Source organism: Enhydra lutris, unplaced genomic scaffold, assembly GCF_002288905.1.
Source record: "Enhydra lutris kenyoni isolate GAN:26980312 unplaced genomic scaffold, ASM228890v2 scaffoldscaffold92, whole genome shotgun sequence".
Taxonomy (NCBI): Eukaryota; Metazoa; Chordata; class Mammalia; order Carnivora; family Mustelidae; genus Enhydra; species Enhydra lutris.
Window position 1 is genome coordinate 2,678,589 of NW_019154176.1, and position 18,900 is coordinate 2,697,488.

The 18,900-nt window shown below is 50.2% G+C and overlaps 1 protein-coding gene across 1 annotated transcript; it reads right to left on the minus strand.

Moving 5' to 3' along the window:
- Window positions 1-473: 473 nt before the first annotated feature.
- On the minus strand, window positions 474-13,791 carry LOC111162556 (chromosome unknown C19orf38 homolog). The gene is made up of 7 exons (XM_022527050.1): window positions 13,749-13,791; window positions 12,342-12,650; window positions 10,198-10,290; window positions 8,530-8,557; window positions 7,719-7,762; window positions 6,382-6,419; window positions 474-1,097 (listed from the first exon to the last, which is right to left on the minus strand). Exons 1-7 carry the CDS (start codon window positions 13,777-13,779, stop codon window positions 948-950), a joined length of 693 nt encoding a protein of 230 aa, XP_022382758.1. The 5' UTR covers window positions 13,780-13,791; the 3' UTR covers window positions 474-947.
- Window positions 13,792-18,900: the final 5,109 nt, after the last annotated feature.

Genomic DNA, 18,900 nt, shown 5'->3' on the forward strand with positions numbered 1-18,900 from the left:
TCCTCCTCCATCCTTGGCCATCTATTCCGCTACAAAAAATTCTAGGATCCCTCTCTCTAGGCCCCTCCCTTATACCCTTTCTTCCCCCCCACCGATGACTGGCCAGTGAATCTTGCGGAGCAGGGTCAAGTGCCGCCTGTTACAGGAGCGCGCGCGCGCGCACACACACACACCCCTATCTTCCAAGTCCGTCTGTCACTGCTTGAGGGCGTCATTCTCTTCTAGAGGGTCCAAAAAAGATTGTGACGTCTTTCCACCTTCTCTAGTTCCTACTCTTCTCTGGACCTCCATCATCTCACTCACCAATGCAAGGACTTTAGCAAAGACCCCGTGTGACAGTGTTCCCCCTCCGTACGCCCACGAGCTTTCCCATATACCACCTTGACTGCATGCACCTGAGGGGTACTGGGCATCCGGTGATTAGACCCCAGAGATTCTGGGCTCGAAGGATTACACTCCATAGAGACCTCGGGAACTGCTCAACCAACACGTGTTGTAATTAATAACTTAGGCATCCCAGCAGGACAGATTAACAGAACATACCCCGGGTACCCTATGTTCCAAAAACCCGGTTGGGTTGGTCAAGTCAGATGTGGCGAGGGGAGGAGGAAATCGGAGGGGTGTGTGGAGGGCCCAGACCGCTTATGGCCCAGATCGGGGCCACAGGGATCCTAACATCTCCTTCTCACGTGGTCTGAGAAGCTGGGAACCCACAAAGAATCTTCCTGCTTTCTGTCCAGACTCCAGGGCAATGTCTGTGCCCCCTCTGCTACTCCTGCTTCTCTGTGAGGAGGGTCCCAAAGCCAAGAATTCCCTTTGCCTCCTCTGTCAATTCCCTGAGAAAACAGCAGCCAGAAATCCCAAAGTAGCTGGAGGGACTTCAGGCCCTTGAGAGAAGGGGCTGAATGGAGAATGCACAGACACAGAGGGGCCCCCGGTCCTCAGCCTCACTGGCAGGCCCGGAAAGTGCTGAATTCGGGGGGCTCAGGCGAGGATGATGTGGAGGTGGGCCTTTTCCGGGGCCCAGAGCTGCCAGGTGTCTCGGCGGAGCCTGAGCACACATCTAGAGTGGTTGCATCTTCTTCTGGAGTCATTTTCTTTGTCCATGGAGGAAAAACAGAGAACAGGGTGATTTGTGGTTCCAGGATCCAAGGTCTCCTTACATTCTGAGTCTGACATACCCCCCACCCAGTCCATCCGGTCTCATTTCAGCCCCACACACCGCCCCACAGCTTCAGGACCCAGATCTTGTCCTCTGTCCTCCTGCCTATCTGCATGCTGAGTAGGGAAGCAGACAGCATGGGTTCAAATCCCACCTCCACCTTGTCCCGTTGAGTAACTTAACCTCTCTGAGCCTCCTAGACCCCTCCTAGAGTTGCTACAAAACATGGAGGAATTAAATAGATAAAGTGGCTGGCACATAGCAAGCGCTAATAGTTAAGTGAACAAAGCTGTGACCATTATCTCTTCCCCTCCCTCACCTTGTCGCCCTGTTCTGGGCTCCCACAAAACCTGCCTCGAAAGTCTATCCTCGGGGCACCTGGGTGGCTCAGTGGGTTAAGCCTCTGCCTTCGGCTCAGGTCATGGTCTCAGGGTCCTGGGATCGAGTCCCGCATTGGGCTCTCTGCTCAGCACGGAGCCTGTTCCTCCTCTCTCTCTCTCTCTCTGCCTGCCTCTCTGCCTACTTGTGATCTCTGTCAAATAAATAAATAAAATCTTTGAAAAAAAAAAAAGAAAGAAAGAAAGTCTATCCTCTCCTCTACCATAGATGCTCCTGCCCCAAATGCCAGTCAAGAAGAGATGAACTTGGGATGCCTGGGTAGCTCAGTTGGCTAAGCGTCTACCTTTGGCTCAGGTCATGATCCCAGGGTCCTGGGATTGAGTCCCACATCGGGCTCCCTGCTCAGTGGGGAGCCTGCTTCTCCCTCTGTCTCTGCTGCTCCCCCTGCTTGTTCTCTCTCTCTCTCTCTGACAAATAAATAAATGAATAAAAATCTTAAAAAAAAAAAACCAGAAGAGATGAACTTGATAAAACTGAAGTTTGGTGGGTGAGAGCAGGCTGGGGTTCCATCCCAGCCCCATATGTCCCTAGCTGGATGATCCCAGTAAGGCCATAATTAGCTTCTGTGTCCTTGTCTATTAAAAAAAAAAATGTTGGGGTGCTTGGGTGTCTCTATCAGTTGTGTGTACGACACTTGATTTCAGTTAAGATCATGATCTCAGGGTCCTAGGATCCAGGCCCCCATCCAGCTCCCTGCTCAGCGGGGAAGCCTGCTCGAGATTCTCTCTCCCTCTCCTTCTGCCCCTCCCCCTGCTCTCTCTCTCTCAAATAAACAAAATTTAAAAATTAAAATTAAAAAAATGGGGGCACCTGGGTGGCTCAGCGGGTTAAAGCCTCTGCCTTCAGCTCGGGTCGTGGTCCCGGGGTCCTGGGATCGAGCCCCACATCGGGCTCTCTGCTCTGCGGGGAGCCTGCTTCCCTTCCTCTCTCTCTCTGCCTGCCTCCCTGCCTACTTGTGATCTCTCTCTCTGTCAAATAAATAAATAAAAAATCTTTAAAAAGATAAAAAAATAAAAATAAAAAAATGTCCACCCCACTTCCTAGGGCATCCTAGAGCAAATATCAGGGTATCACGATACAAGATGGAGAACGATTAGCTGCCTCACTTTTATTTCAGCCATCGAATGCTTCAAAAAGACACTAGAATTGAAAGCAGGGACTCAGACAGATATTTGCATACCCATGTTCATAGCAGCACTGTTCATAATAGCTGAATGGCGGAAACAACCCAAGTGTGCATCAACAAATGAACAGAAAGCAAAATTCTGCCTTCAACAAGAATAAAATTCTGACACCTGCTACAACATGAATGAACTTGAAGACATTATGTTCAGTGAAGTAAGCCAGACACATGGGGTGCCTGGGTGGCTCAGTCGGTTAAGGGTCAGCCTTGGGCTCAGCTCAGGATCCCAGGGTCCTGGGATGGAGCTCTGCATGGGGGCCCCCTACTCAGCGGGGAGTCTGCTTCTGCCTCTTCCTTTGCCCCTCCCCCATGCTGTGTGTGCGCTCTCTCGCTCTCTCTCAAATAAATAAAATCTTTTTTGTAAAACACCAGACACAAAAGGATGAACAATACATGGCATCATTTCTACATAAAATGTCCAGAATACACAAATCCGCAGAGAGAGAAAGGAGCATGGTAGATGCCAGGGGCTCGGGTTGGTTAAGAATGAGAAGTTAGTATACAGTGGGAACAGTTCCATTTTTGCAGGACAGAGTTCTGGAATCGATGGCGGTAATGGTTGCACAAGGTGAATGCACTTAATGCCACTGAACTGGACCTTAAAAATGGCTAAAGGAGCTCCTGGGTGGCTTAGTCCTTAAGCGTCTGCCTTCAGCTCATGTCATGATCCCAGGGTCCTGGGATCAAGTCCTGCATCGGGATCCCTGCTCAGCGGGAAGCCTGCTTCTCCCTCTCCCACTCCCCTTGCGTGTATTCCCTCTCTCCCTGTCTGTCAAATAAATAAATAAAATCATTTTTTAAAATGGCTAAAATGACAAGATGGGATTGGGAGGGAGACAAACCATAAGTGACTCTTAATCTCACAAAACAAACTGAGGGATGCTGGGAGGAGGGGGGTTGGGAAAAGGGGGGTGGGGTTATGGACATTGGGGAGGGTTTGTGCTATGGTGAGTGCTGTGAAGTGTGTAAACCAGGCGATTCACAGACCTGTACCCCTGGAGATAAAAATACATGTTTATAAAAAATAAAAAATAAAAAAATAAATTAAAAAAAATAAAAAATAAGAAAAATAAAATGGCTAAAATGGTCAATTTTATGTTACGTATATTTTACCGTAATGGAAAAAAAAAAAAAGAATACCTAGAAAAGATCTCACTAGAATTTTCCATGAAGGAAAGGAAGCATGGTAGTGTGGTTAGCATGCTATCATTTATGTAGAAAGCATGAGGGTAAACACCCTCTCTTTTCACTTTTGCTTGCATTTCCAAGAAGCTCCTAATGGTGGTGACTGTCTGCATGTAGAGGGGGAGACCACGGAGTGGACAGGGGTTACTGACAGAAGGATGCTTTACTGGATATATAATTTTGATATATGGATGTATTTCATATGAAAAAAAAATTTTTAAGTAGGCTGTGGGGGCGCCTGGGTGGCTCAGTGGGTTGAGCCTCTGCCTTCAGCTTGGGTCATGATCTTAGGGTCCTGGGATCAAGCCCCACATTGGGCTCTCTGCTCAGCGGGGAGTCTGCTTCCCCTATTTCTCTGCCTTCCTCTCTGCCTACTAGTGGTCTCTCTCTCTCTCTGTGTCAAATAAATAAATAAATAAATCTTTAAAATAAAAAAAAGTAGGCTCTGTGCCCAACATGGGGCTTGAACTCACCACTCTGAGATTAAGAGTCACATGCTCTATCCACTGAGCCAGCCAGGTGTTCCCCTCCCCCAAGTTTTTTAATTAAAAAAATATATACATATATAGTCACAAGGACTAAGATACTTTTTAAATTTTTCTCCCTGTCTCTGTTTCCACTTGTTTCATTTTCCTTTAAAAAAAAAAAAAAAAAAAAAAAAAAGGAAAAAAGAAAAATCCCCAGAGTCCTGGTGCCTTGACAGCACGTCTTCTCACAGAAAGTTTTAGAATTTGCCCTGCCTGCTGGATTTTGGGCGGGGGAGGGTTTTGTTTTTTGTTTTTTGTTTTTCGTTTTTTGTTTTTTCTTAACACCATAGGATTTGTCCCGGAACTGAGACCTCACAGGGCTGAACTGGCCAGCGGGGCCAAGCCCCTTCCTTCCCACATTCATACACAGTTTAAATTCCCTTGCTCCTCTCTTCGGAACCCCAGTATCGCGTCTGCACCCGCCCTTGGGCATCGCCGGGTAAGGGGGCGCGGCGCGTCTCTGGTCCCTCCACGCCCGCGGCTCCCCGGGACTCCCGGCCGCCTCCCTCCGCCCTCTCCCTCCGTCCATCATCTGCCGTGTTTGCTGTCTCCTGAATCGATCTGACCAGCGTCCGTTCCCTTCTTCCACCTCCGCTGCCGACACGCTGGACCAAAGCACCTACCACTTAGCTCGCCTGGACCAGCACGGTCGCCTCGGTCCTGGTAACCCCCCCCCACCCCCCGAATGACACATTCTGGTCGGCCCACGCCCCCCAAGTCTGTCCTCCCCGCAGCCGCCAGAGGGCGCGGGTGAGCACCTGAATCGGTCACCTCTCCCCCGCACCCCCTTCCCGGCCCGGGAACGCTCCGTGGCTCCCATCACATCGGGGCAACAAAGTTCTCCGCGAGGCTCCCCTTGACTCTCCATTCGGCTCCACTCCAGTTATCCTGGACGGTGCCAAGAACGTGTCCCGAGCCTGGGGCCATCTTCCGTAGCTACCCCCTGCCTGTTAGCCATCTCTGAGACTTCCTGGATCTCCCATCTAAGGGAGAAGTGAGCTTCCCCCCCACTCCTACCCCATGTGGCATCGTCTGTCTCCCCGCCACCCCCCCGGGAGAAATTAGAAAGCTCTGAAGAATTAAAGGCTTTGTCCTGTTCTTGTCCCAACACCCAGGAAGAGAGTGTTGAACCAACCCAACCCTCTCCCATTATGGTGCCCTTGGCACACCTTGGCACACCAACTCCCCACCCAGGCTCCCTGACTGCAGTCCCAAAGTGCCCACTTGCAAAGGGGCAGATTACAAAGAGACCTTCCCCACCTGTAAGAGAAACGCTCCGCTTGGAGATTTAAGCTGAAATCCCTGAAACTGAACATAAATACAGGCTTTTCTTTACCAGGAGGGGACTACAGTGTGCATCAGACTGTTAAAAAGCAAGTGACCCTTGGGGCGCCTGGGTGGCTCTGGGTTAAAGCCTCTGCCTTCGGCTCAGGTCACGATCCCAGGGTCCTGGGATTGAGCCCCGCATCGAGCCCCGCATCCAGCCCCGCATCGGGCTCTCCACTCAGCGGGGAGCCTGCTTCCTCCTCTCTCTCTGCCTGCCTCTCTGCCTACTTGTGATCTCTGTCTGTCAAATAAACAAATAAATCTTAAAAAAAAAAAAAAAGGCACGTGACCCCATCGGCTCACCCTGAGTCCCCTGTCACCATTCTGTAGGGTCGGCCCCATGGTGTGCAAAGGCGGCCCGGGGACCTGCCCAGGGGCATTGGACGGCCTGGACGTGGCTGCCTCCCATCCCCTGGGATCTTCCAGAGCCAACTCTCAGCTCACAAACAAATCCCTGCTCAGGGATTCTGGGCCTTTCCCAGCCACCACCACCCCCCCACCCCAAGCTCAGAGATATCAGGTCAGCCCAGCCTGATGGTGGTCTTCCAGAGGTTAAGACAGTCAGCAGAAACCCAGGACCAAGAAATGCAATGACTTACCATGGAGATGGCAAACAGAGAGTTATCAAAGGTCATATCTGAAATAGAAAGAGAAAGGAAAGCCCAGTGCCAGTATAAAATCCCTGCTCACTGCCCTCCAGGGGCCCTCCCCTCAGAGCCACAGGCCTCAAGTCAACTGTGAGGAAGGGCTTGGGACCCATCTCCCAGCATGCTTTGCTCCCTTCCAGCCCATTCTGCAAAGTGAACCATTCCCAGCTGTAAACTGAACTGTGTCCTTTTTCTCCTCAGAGCCCTCCCCCAGGGGCCTCTTGTGGCCCTCTGATAAATGGGTTTCTCCTCTCTGCTCCCACTTTCCAGAACTTCTCTCAGCTCCTCCACCACCCCAGGCTCTCCTTCCATTGTCTGCACTCCACCCGCCTCCATCCCCCCCCACACACGCCCCTCCCGCATCTCTGCTTAAACACCACTTCCTCCCGGGACTGCCCTCCTGGCCCCAAACAGGGTCCCGCTGGCCATGGGCTGTTTCCCCACTGCAGGATGGGCTTGTGAGCACCTGTCTTGGTCATTGAGGGAGACCCCCCAAACGTTAGCACATAGTAGATGCTCAGTAAAAGTATGGACCCGTGGGAGCTCCTGGGTGACTCAATCGGTTAAGCCTCTACCTTCCGCTCAGGTCATGATCCTAGCATCCTGGGATCAAGCCCGAGTAGGACTCCTTGCTCAGGGGAGGGGGGCTGCTTCTCCCTCTTCTGCTGCTCCCCCTGCTTGTGCCCTCTCTCTCTCTCAAATAAATAAATAATATTTTTTAAATTAAAAAAAAGTGTGGAACAGTGAAAGTACAGAGGATGGAATTTCTCTGCTTGGGGCCCCTTCCTGAGCACCCCCCGCCCCCTGGTGGAAGCCTTCAGGATGACACGTTCTGGATCACAAACGGGGCACCACTTAAGGACAGGGCCAGGCAGTTTGTCCCCCGTGGAACTGAGGGCCCGGCACTGGAAGCAAGTGTTACATACACACTTGTGTTTTTCTCCCGAGGGGTAAGAAGAATGATAGGGTGCTGAAGGCAGGGAAATAGAAACACACCCCCTGGTCTACGGAGTCAGGGAAGGCTTCCCAGAGAAGGCAGCCTCTAGACCAAGACCAGAGGGAGGAAGAATGTTGTAGGCAGAGGTCAGGGTGACTGAAGGGCCCGAGGATGAGGCGGAGAGAGAAAGTGAGAGGTGAAACCTGGCCCTGGGGGGAGGGGAGGGTGTGTCCTTGACCCTAAGGGAAGTGAGCGGCTGCAGAAGAGTCTCAGTAGCAAGTAAGGAGACCCGCTAGCATTTTTGAGGGGGTGAGCCTGCCTTGGCAGGGGATCAGAGTAAGAAGGTACATACCTGTGGTGGTGAAGTTGATCTGAACCCAGCAGGATTCTCGCTGTCTGCAAAGAGATTTAGGAGAGTGACGACCTGCTCCTCTCAGGCCGGAGGGTTGTTCCAGGAAGCCCTGGCTCCAAACTTGGCCTTCACTCCCCACCTTTCTTTGCATCCTCCCCCGAGTCCCCTCAGAAGGAAGTTCTCTTCCAGGAGCTGCATCGCCTGGTGAAGTTGGAATTTGATCCCTGGGGCTGCTGCTAGCTCTATGCCACCAGGCAGCGGGGGCTCTAGCCCTCTCTCAGGGAAGAAACTGAGGCTGGGGCCACTGCCTACAGGCTACAAGTTGGGCACCGCACAGCCCCAGAGGGTGCCACTCACCTCTCCCAACTCTGACTTCCTACAGAGTATTACAACCATTTTGGGCAGTCAGTGGTTAAGGGATGTGAGCACGACTCAGCCACTTGCTCCCTGCATGGCTAAGTTGAGCCTCAGTCTCCTTGTCTATAAAATGGGACTACGTATAAAGGCCAGCTCCCGCAGTAGCTGTGAGCAGCTGTGGACTCCAGCGGCAGCTCCTAGCACAGTGCTCGGCACACCCTAGGTGCTTTATAATTGACCCCTGTTCCTCTTAAGCAGCCCTCCCACGAGAGGGCGCTGTTTGGAATGGAGACACCTACCCCTGCACCCAGCACCGGAAGTGCCCCTCTGTCCCCAGAACCTGGCCAGGTCTGAGTCCTTAACACCCATCAGGAACTTCTACCCTGTACCCACCAACCATCTGGTATTTCTTTCCCTCAAAGCACCCTTTGAGGATCTCCAGAGATGGTCTCACCTTTTCTTCTGCAAATTTTTTACTTTAACTGGGAACAAAACAAATAAATAAACATTTATTAGATTTTAGTCGTGGTTGCCTCCTAGTTGCAAAAACAAAACAAACAAGACTCCAGGGGCGCCTGGGTGGCTCAGTGGGTTGAGCCTCTGCCTTTGGCTCAGGTCATGATCTCAGAGTTCTGGGATCGAGTCCTGCATCAGGCTCTCTGCTCAGCAGGGAGCCTGCTTCCCCCTCTCTCTTCCTGCATCTCTGCCTACTTGTGATCTCTCTCTCTGTGTGTGTGTCAAATAAATAAATAAAATCTAAAAAAAAAAAAAGTCTCAAAGTCTCCCTCATATATTTGTGACCCAACCTTGCCTTCTCCTCTGGCAAACGTGCCACTCACAGGAGAGCTACTGCAAAACCCTCCCCACCGCCCAATTACCTGAGTAATGTGTATTGGTAAAAGCTTCAAACAAGCATGTAAAAATTTTTTTTTTTTTTTATGATTTTATTTATTTGTTTGACAGAGAGAGATCACAAGTAGACAGAGAGGCAGGCAGAGACAGAGAGAGGGAAGCAGGCTCCCTGTCAAGCAGAGAGCCCGATGTGGGGCTCGATCCCAGGACCCTGAGATCATGACCTGAGCTGAAGGCAGCGGCTTAACCCACTGAGCCACCCAGGCGCCCAAAAAAAATTTTTTTTTGTTAAAGATTTTATTTTAAGTAATTTTCATACCCAACGTGGGACTCGAACTCACAACCCCGAGATCAAGAGCTGCAGGCTCTGCCTACTGAGTCAGCCAGGTGCCCCCTACTGCTGCTTGGCTTGGTTTTGTTTATTGTCAGTTGCAGTGATTGACAGGAGCTGGGGGAGGAGGAATGGTGAGTTAATGTTTAAAAGGGACAGAGGGGGCGCCTGGGTGGCTCAGCAGGTTAAAGCCTCTGCCTTCGGCTCAGGTCATGATCTCAGCATCCTGGGATGGAGCCCGAGTTGGGCTCTCTGCTCAGCAGGGAGCCTGCTTCCTCCTCTCTCTCTCTCTCTCTCTCTCTCTCTCTGCCTGCCTCTCCGCCTACTTGTGATCTATGTCTGTCAAATAAATAAATAAAATCTTTAAAAAGAAAAAATAAAGGGGACAGAGTTTCAGTTGGGGCAGATGACAAAGTTCCGGAGATGGACAGTGGTGATGGTTGCATAACGAATTAAACGTACTCAATGCTGCCGAACTGGACACTTAAAAATTAAGGGTTGAGGGGCGCCTGGGTGGCTCAGTGGGTTAAAGCCTCTGCCTTCAGCTCAGGTCGTGATCCCAGGGTCCTGGGATCAAGCCCCGCATCGGGCTCTCTGCTCAGCAGGGAGCCTGCTTCCCTTCCTCTCTCTCTGCCTGCCTCTCTGCCTACTTGTGATCTCTGTCAAATAAATAAATAAATAATCTTAAAAAAAATTAAGGGTTGAAATGTGAAACTTTGTGTTATATATATTTTATAATTTAAAAATATATGTTAACTTCCCCTGCCCCACCACCAACACTGCACTTCTGGAGGATTCTTTACTGCAAGTTTTGGAGTAAGACCCTAGCTGTGTGCCTCCATGCTCCTAAAAAATGGGTGTGATTGGGGGCTCATTTACACATCCCAGCATTTGCACATCGGGCAGCCTCTGGGGTACGCCATCTCTGCCTGCTGTTACCTTTCCTGACCACCACGGCAATGGCCACCAGCCCAGCAAGGAGAAGGAGGGCTCCAGCCAGGCTCAAGGAGAGTGCCAGTATCCAAGTGGGCACTAGAGGAACATGAGAAAAAGAGCGGGGACAGGTTATGGAGTTGTGGGGTGCAGGGTGAAGGTGGGACACCTGTCACTCCTCCAGATTACCTTTGGGGAACCAGCCCCCCCCATACTGCCCAAACATTTGACTTGGGTGTAGCTGGACCCTGGGGATCTGGCAAGTCTTATGACTGGTCAGTTAGCATATCCCCCACCCCCCAGTCGCGGTGATTGGTTCAGGGATGGGCATGTGGGCAAAGCAGAGCTAATGAGAGCTGATTCTGAGTCTTGGCTCCACTACTGGGAAGAGAGGGTTACTCCTCCGGCCAGCATTACAACGCTGGTAGGATATATATCTAAAGCTGCTAGGCACAATTTTGATACCATAAAGAGGGGTTCTTGCCTGAGAATAAGACACAAAAAAGCAGAGTTGAGAGCTGGCAAATGATACTTAACTTCTTTGAGCACCTGGATCCAGCCATGCCTAAAGTCAATGCTGCAAACTGACTTCAGTTTGGCAAACCAACACATTCTCTTTTGTTGCTGAAGCCAGTTTGAGACAAGTTTCCAGTTACTGGCAGCCTGAGAGTCCTGCTGGCTTCAGCCTGATACCAGGGGTGTCAGATGACATCCATCCCTAGCCCCATGGTGGACCCTGAAATCCATGCAGAGGTCAGCCACAAAAGCATGAAGCTCCAGCTTCACAGTTTACTTCTCTGCAAGGGATTTGACTTCCCCTCCCTGAAGAGAGGGGATCTCTCAGGAAAGACAGGAGATGACCCAATCCCTATGGAGACCAGGAGCTAAGCCAGGAAGGGGAAGGAACAGACATATACTTCATATTCTCACACTGTTAGCCCTTGTTCATTCATTCATCTGGGGCAGGAAGGCTGTTGTCCCCTCCCCACTCTGAGACCACAAACTCAAGGTGATTGAAGGGGGCCTCTGACGGTGGAGCTCAAAGACACAGATTGTTTTGTCATCGCAAGGCACTGGGGCTTCTGTGAGCAACAACATTCTCTTTAAGTGGGGCTTCTGCGGGTAACAAAGTTCTCTTTGCCGCTGGAAAGTTCTGATGGATGGTGAAGCAGAGGCTCTACCTGGAGACTCCTCCTCCCTCCCTCCTGCTCCTTGATCCAGAGCCCACACCCAGCCTCCTGTCCTGAAAAGACCACAGGAAAATATTGGTCTTCCAGGCCTTCTGTCTCGCTTCGACAAAGAAACAAAGTCCCTGATGCACCCAAAGGCCCTGTACGATCCTCCTTGCCCCTTCCGTGCCCTCTTCTCCCCCAACTTCTCTCCTTGCCTACTATGCTTCAGCCCTACAGAGAGATCACCCGCCCCAGTGTTCCTCAAACATTCCAGACACGTGCCAGCCTCAGGGCCTTTGCACAGCTAGCTCCCTCTACCGGGGACCCTTTCACCATAGATCCCCACATGGCTGCCTCTTCATCATTCAGGTCTTTGCTCAAATGTCGCTCCCTTGGAGGCTTTCCCTGGCCACTCTCCTCTGTACTTAAAACGACACCCTTCCCTACCTGGTACTTTATCCCGGCCTCTTTATTTGGCCCCTGCTGGCTACACTGAATATTTTCTGGCGTCCCTGCTTCTCCACTGTCTGTATCCCCTCCGAATGTCAGCTGGGGGAGGGTAGGGACATCGTTTTACTCGCTGCTGAAACTGCAGGTCCAAGAACAGTGTCTGGTGCACAGAGGGTGCTCAAAACTGGTACGTGACCAGGAGGGGTCGGGGCAGCAGAGTGTGGAGGGTTAATGCCTGGATACTGGGGCCCATGGGATCCCAGCTCTGCTGCCCTGCTAGCTGTGTGACTTGGCCAAATCCTTTCATCACTTGTGCCTCAGTTTCCTTGTCTGCAAAATGGGGAACATCACTGAACCCGTCACGTGGGATGACTGTGAGAATTCAGCAACGAAAGGTGAGTGAGCCCTGGCCAGCTGGAGGCCTGGCTCCTTCCACAGAGGCTTCCAAGCAGAGGGAACAGCACGGGGAAAAGCTCAGCGGTGAGCCAATGGAGCCGTGGGCTGCGAAGGCGGGCAGGAGGGTCTTACCTGGGTAGGAGACGTTGACCACCTCACTGGGATCTGACAGCTGCGGCTTCAGGTCCTCACTTAGCACCCTATACTGGCAGTAAAATGGGCCCCCTGGAGCCTCCCTGCCACCGCCGCTTAGGTTGAAGGTGACCCCAAGCTGGTCCATGGGTGCCTGCAGGAGCTGGACCACCTGCTCACCACGGTAGAGTGTGAAATTTGCCCCCGGGAAGCCCTCAGGGGCCATGCAGGCGATGTGGATGGGATCTTCCTGGCTGCTGGGGTGCGGGGGCACCAGCAGGATGGACGGTGCTGGGATTGCCAAGGAGCCTGTAATACAGAAAAAGGGAGGCAGTCTGAGTGGTTAGAGTAGAGGAGTTTCCTGGCTCTGTGGCCTTGGGCAAGCGGCTGACCCTCTCTGGGCCTCAGTCTTTCTTTACAAGTAGGTAGTTGACCCTATCCCATTGCTATGCTGAGGGGTTCGGGGACTAGGCACCTGGGAGGGGGTTGCTGCATTTGAGTCATTTTATTATCATCGAAATGGTTATTACATAGCGATGCGATCATAGCCTTAGTACTTCCATCAACAGCACTCACCTGATGCCTGGCCCTATTAGGTGCTGGGGATGGAACATGAATGAGATGGACAGATAGATATGCCTGCCTCGAGGAGCAGACATTCTCAGGGAGACAAGAAGCACCGGGCCGCCCATCAGACAGGGTCATGGGAAACTTGCACTGGCTGGGGAAGCCATGGAGGGCTTCCCTGAAGAGGGGACATAGGAAAAAATAGGGGAGAGTATTCCGGGCAGAGGGAAGAGCTTGGGCAAATGCTGGGAGGATGGAAGGGGTGTGGGGTCTTCAAGGAGGTCAGGGTGGCTGGAGGGGATGAGCCAGGGAAAGGATGGGAGGAACAGAGAGCAAAAGGGGTTCTCCTGTTTCCCAGGCCATGGTGAGGAATTGGGGTTTGGTGGGTACAGTTTCCTATAGGAGGTTCCAGTGTCTCCTCAGCTGGCCCCAGGCTTCCGAGCAGAGCTCAGGCGAGGTCTACACAAGCCTCTCCCTGTTTGGCCTCTGGACTTTTGCACGGGTTCCCCTGGCCCCCAGCAGAATCTCCTGTTGCCCCAGCCCCAGAGGTAACAGCCTGCAGAAGCCAAGCGGGGCTGAGTCATGGGGCGTGGGCACAGCTGTCCCCAGCCGGGTGGGATTTCTGATAGCCTTGATGTGCTGGTGGTGAGGAGCACCTTAAGACAAAGCCATGCTCCTGGGGGCATTTCCAAAACTCTGGGGCAAATCTGTCAGCATTCAGCCTCCTCCAGCACCTGGGGAAGGCAACCCTGGGCTGCTTTCTACCTCCAGAGCAGAGGTCAGGTGGGCAGGGCGGGTGGGAGCGGGGTGGGGCTGATGCAGGGGGGACATTGGGCTCACCGGCTGCAAAGAGCAGGATGGTCCAGGGCATCTCTCCTCCCGAGTTTGGCCGGGAAATCTGGCTGAGGCCAGCGTGGCCCACGGCTCACCGCCAGCTCCTCCTGTGGGGCCAGAGCAGGGAAAGGAGAACCAGGGCTGATTGGAACGAATGTTTCCTCACTGGCAGGAAGTTGCACACACACGCTCAGCTGCCGAAAGGGACTCTCTCCTCTCCCCACCCCTTCCACGGACGCACATCAGATTCTGGCACTTCGCTGCACCTTGGTGGCCACATTTCTGCAGAGATGGGAGAAGGGACACATGGCTAAGATGATCAGGGGTGTGTGTGGGGGGGGGTTTCCTTCCTGAGAAGACAATTTCTGGTTGGGATGAGGCTGTTTGGGAAACCCATGCCCAAGACACAAACCTCAGCCCAACCAGTTCCAAAGTGGAGACATGTTGGGCAGAGGTTGATAGAGCATAGGGGTTAGTGCTTGGCCTCTGCACTTCTGGTAAGACATGGTCCGTCTCTGAAGCCTCAGTTTGCTGCTCTGCAGAATGGGGCTAAGAGTTGCAGGTATTAGATCCAAAGAACTCATAATATATACCGAAATGTAATGCTAGAGGTGTGAGTGCTCCCAGTGTGAGGCCATGGGAGCATGACCATCCCTGTGAAAGAGAACAGTAGGTCCAAAACCGAGGGAATGATATAGTTTATAGAATAAATTGCCTCCCGTTTACAACACAGAAACTTCCAAAGGTCTGTCTTACCAGTAAGTTTGCTTTGGTCTCTCTCAACATTTCTGTTCAAGTCAGGCAGGTCCACCTGGAGGTTTACACTAGGGAAGGATGTTAAGTATGTGGTCACTAAACAACAAAAAAGGGCCATTATGCTGGATGTTTTTATTTGGATACATGAGACTCATTCCAATGTCAGGACCTTTGCACGTGCTGTCTCTGCTGCCTGGGACACAATTCTATTAATCTGTTAAGATTCCACTTTTCTTTCAGGTTTCAGCTTAAATATAACTTCTGGGAAATCTTTCCAGATCCCTCTGGACTTAGAAAAATTTCCTTGCTGAAATATACTACAGTGTCCTGAAATTAGCATGCTTGTATTTTCAAAGAATTTGTCTGTTTCATCTAAGTTGTAGAGCTTATCAGTAAAAATTCTTCATATTCCCTTATTATCCTTTTAATGTCTGTAGGGTCTGTGGCGATGCCCCTCTTTCAATGGTAATGTGTTTTTTCTCTCTTTTCTTGAATAGTCTTGGTAGGGGTAAATCAGTTTTCTTAATCTTTTCAAAGTACTAGCTTTTAGCTTTGCTATTTTTCTCTATTTTCTGCTTTGGATTTCATTGTTTTTTTTGTCTTATCTTTATTTTTTCTTTCTTCTATTTACCTTGTGTTTCATTGGCTCTTCTTAGCTTCTCAAGATGGAACCTTAACTCATTGATTTTAAACATTTATCTCCCAATATAAGCATTTAAAGCTATATATTTCCCTCTAAGTACTGCTTTAACTGCATCTCACACATTCTGATTTGTTGTGCCCAAGTTAGAAATATTTTCTTATTTCCCTTGTGAATTTTTTCCGGGACTCATACTTTATTTAGAAATGTGTCAATTTCCAAACATTTGGGATTTTTTGGAGAGCTTACTGTTAGTGATTTTTAAATTTAATTCCTTTGTGGCCAGGGAATGCACTCCATATAATTTCTATCCCTTGAGACCAAGGGATACTTTAATGGCCCAGCATATCTTGATCCACATTCTTTATGCACTTGAAATGAAAGTACACTCTGCAGTTGTTTCAAATAATAGTCTGTAAACATCCATTAAATGAGGTCATCGTGATTTATAGAACATGCTTGAGTTTATCAAAATCATCCAGCTCTCTTCATTCCAGGGTGCAGGGGTGGGTCTGTGGTGCCTTCTGTAGTTTCCCAATGCCTACCCCAGTGGTTGGCACACAGTGAACCACAACTAGTTCTTGATTGTCTGACCTGAAAGTCAAAAAATATTCAGTCTAGTTTTGTCGCTCTATCCTGGCTGTGTAAGATACAGAGTTAAGAGAGATTCTTGGCTTATTTATTCCACCAGCTGTTTACTGAGTGCCACGAAGGGCTCAGAACTGTGCTGAGTGCCAGGGACACTGTGAGGGAGAAAAAGTCCTGCCCTCAGGATGCTCAGAGTTCGGTTAGAGGGTCAGACAGCCAGACAATGAGAGTCTAGTTGGTGAAGTGCTCTAATGGAGGCAGTCACCGAGGGGAGCTCTTAACCTAGCTTCTTCTGGAGGTTCAGGGAGGGCTTCTGGGAGGAGATGTTATCTGACTCCAAAACCCTGAGAAGGAGACAAGGGGAGGACATTCTAGATAGATGTAATAATATGTGTGAAAGACCTTGGATGAATGCGAGGACTTCATGCTGGGAGCATTTAACCTGGTGCAAGAATCTTTAACCTGGAATTTTGACTTCAGACAAAGAAACACACTTACCTGTATCAGTCAGCTTTTGTACAGATAACACCTAGAAGAGGTACAACTAGGAGTCATGGGCAGGCTGAAGGGAAATCAGCAAGGGATGTGACTCCCCGGATCGGGAAGCTGTTACCAGCCCGGGCCTGATGTTGCTAGGGAAGGAGCAGCTTGTGGAACTTAGGGATAGCCGGAGTTGCAGGCTTTGGTAGAAAAACGCAGCCCAACAGGGTGGGAGCCAGAGTATATGTTTACCTGCACCCACCTCTCCTCCAGCCCTCGGATCTCCTACCAAACCCAACTGGATGTGAAAGGAAAAGGCAGGCAGCTAAGTTGACCCGCTGTGTAGAGATCAGCCTCCAGGGGCACAGAGCAGGGCAGGAAGGAGTGGAGAAGGGCTCAGGTAGGGCACCCAAAGGCTGTCTAGCACACACGCTCAGAATCTTTTGGTTATAATTTCAGGGGATTCCTGGCCTCGAGAAGCCAGTCAGCAAACTCTGCATGGTTGTAAGAAGCCCAGGCTGACTGCAGGCCAACACTGCAAAGGGAAGATGGACTCCACGGGACGTGGCCTGTGTAACTGCTCCGTCTCTTCTCTGGCTACTCCCCTCCTGCCACTCTTCCTTTCTGCCCCTGGAGCCCTGAGTGCCTTCTGACCTCAGAGCGTGGTTCTCTCGACTTGCTTCCTCTCCCCTCTGCTTCAAGTCTGAGATTCAATGCCTCCTCCTCAGGGAAGCCCAACCCCCAAGCCATCCACCAACCGCCCAACATTTACTCTGCGGTGCTCACAACTACCTGAAATCATCTTGGTTCCAAACGCGGGTATGACTGGCCTCCTCCACGGGAATGGCAGCTCCATGCGGGCACAGAATCTATTTTATTCACAGTGTCAGACGCTCAGTAAATATTTGTTGGCTACTTGGACAGGGGGTAGTGTTTTCAACTTGAAGCAAACAAGAAACAGAAACTTCGACAAACCGAGCAAACACAGTCAGAATCAAGTTCATCCAAACTCTAGAAGACAGGCAAAGGTTTGTGCCCACCAAGTGAACACTGAATCAAAATGAAAAGGAAACACGAACGTGGCAGGAAAGAAAGCTCTGTGGTGTTTTTCCCCACCCTTCCCTCATCTCCTTCCCAGCGCGGAGGAGGTCTTGAAGACAGCAGCCTGTGTCCCCAGTATGGGGCTCTGGTACCCGGTCGCTGAGGTTGGCAGTACGGTGTTTGTCTGTTTTAACATGTCTGGCAGGTACCTATGGGACTGACTCAAGGTGTTTGTCTGTTGAACTCAGAACGCATTCCTGGAAAACACTGTAAGGCAAAGGGAAGAACCCACAGCCACCTGGGGCAAAATATTATAATCGAGGACAACACTAACCCGTGATTTTACTAGCAAAAATGGGTTTATTCAGGAATAGCAAAGAAATGCAACTGAGAACAAGCTAAGCCACAGCAAACTCACAGAGAGGTCTGGAGAACAAAGAAGAAAACTCTTTGATAGAGGAAAGGGGGAGTCCGGAAGGCTGTTATGAGCAAGAAATCCATTAGATTAAACTGGGAGTTGGAAGTGTAGTGATGTTTCATTGGTTGAGTAGTCTCAGTCTCTCATTGGCTGGGCTGTTACCAGCAGGAGAAAACCTTTCTTCCCCTGCTGTGGTAGTAGAGTCAGGTAGGAAAGTACCATTTTGCAAGGTACATCTCTTCCTGTGGGGTCTGCAATGACAATGAGTGGTAGGGTGTGAGAGCTCCCCCTTCTACCTCCTGATTCCATGCTAAAGGAGGTTTCCTCTTATTAATTTTCACAACAATGGACATGCCAAAAGCTGGGAGGAAGAGCTGGGGTGAGAGTTTCTCTGGTAATTAAGGCATTCAGAAGCACCCATATATACTGGGGGATTTAGCGAACAACATACATGCCCAGGGCAGGAAAAGTGCTCAGAAAAGACCTGAGAAGACCTTGAGCTTTCATCTCAGGCTTATCTCTAGACCCAGCGCAAACAGGAAGTGAAGGCTAAGGCAAAATTGTAAATGACCTGGAAAAGCAGGTCTTTTTACAGACCCAGGTCTGAGGGAGTGCCCCAGAATAAATCTGAGGGAAGATTTTTCTTTCTTTTTTCTTTCTTCTGCTTGCTCTCTATAATATATAAATAACTATTATAACTCAACAACCAAAAGACAACCCAATTTTAAAATGGGTGAAAGACTTGAACAGACATTTCTCAAAAAAAAAACAAAACAAAACAAAACAAAAAAAACCCCAAACAAACCCAAACAAAAACACCCCCAAAACCAACCAAAACAAAGCAAAAAAATACAAATGCTGAACAAGCACCTGAAATGATGCTCAACATCATTAGGGAAATGCAAATCAAAACCACAATGAGATACTATTTCACAACCATTAGGATGGCCATAATAGAAATAAATAGAAAATGGTACATGTGGATAAGGATTTGGAGAACTTGGGGCACCTGGATGGCTCAATCATTAGGTGTCTGCCTTTGGCTCAGGTCATGATCCCAGAGTCCCGGGATCAAGCCCCATATCATGCTCCCTGTTCAGCAGGAAGCCTGCTTCTCCCTCTCCCACTCCCCCCGTTTGTGTTCCCTCTCTTGCTGTGTCTCTGTCAAATAAATAAAATCTTTAAAAGAACAAACAAAACAAATAAGGATTTGGAGAACTTGAAGCCCTTATACA

What these genes read in the sequence shown, in the direction of transcription:
- LOC111162556 (XM_022527050.1), bottom strand. Translation starts at nt 13,779, where the DNA reads ATGCCCTGGACCATCCTGCTCTTTGCAGCCG. An exon ending in CATCCTGCTCTTTGCAGCCG is followed by an intron (nt 12,651 to 13,748) that starts GTGAGCCCAATG and finishes TCTGTATTACAG; the next exon opens with GCTCCTTGGCAATCCCAGCA. An exon ending in TGCCGTGGTGGTCAGGAAAG is followed by an intron (nt 8,558 to 10,197) that starts GTAACAGCAGGC and finishes TTTTGTTCCCAG; the next exon opens with TTAAAGTAAAAAATTTGCAG.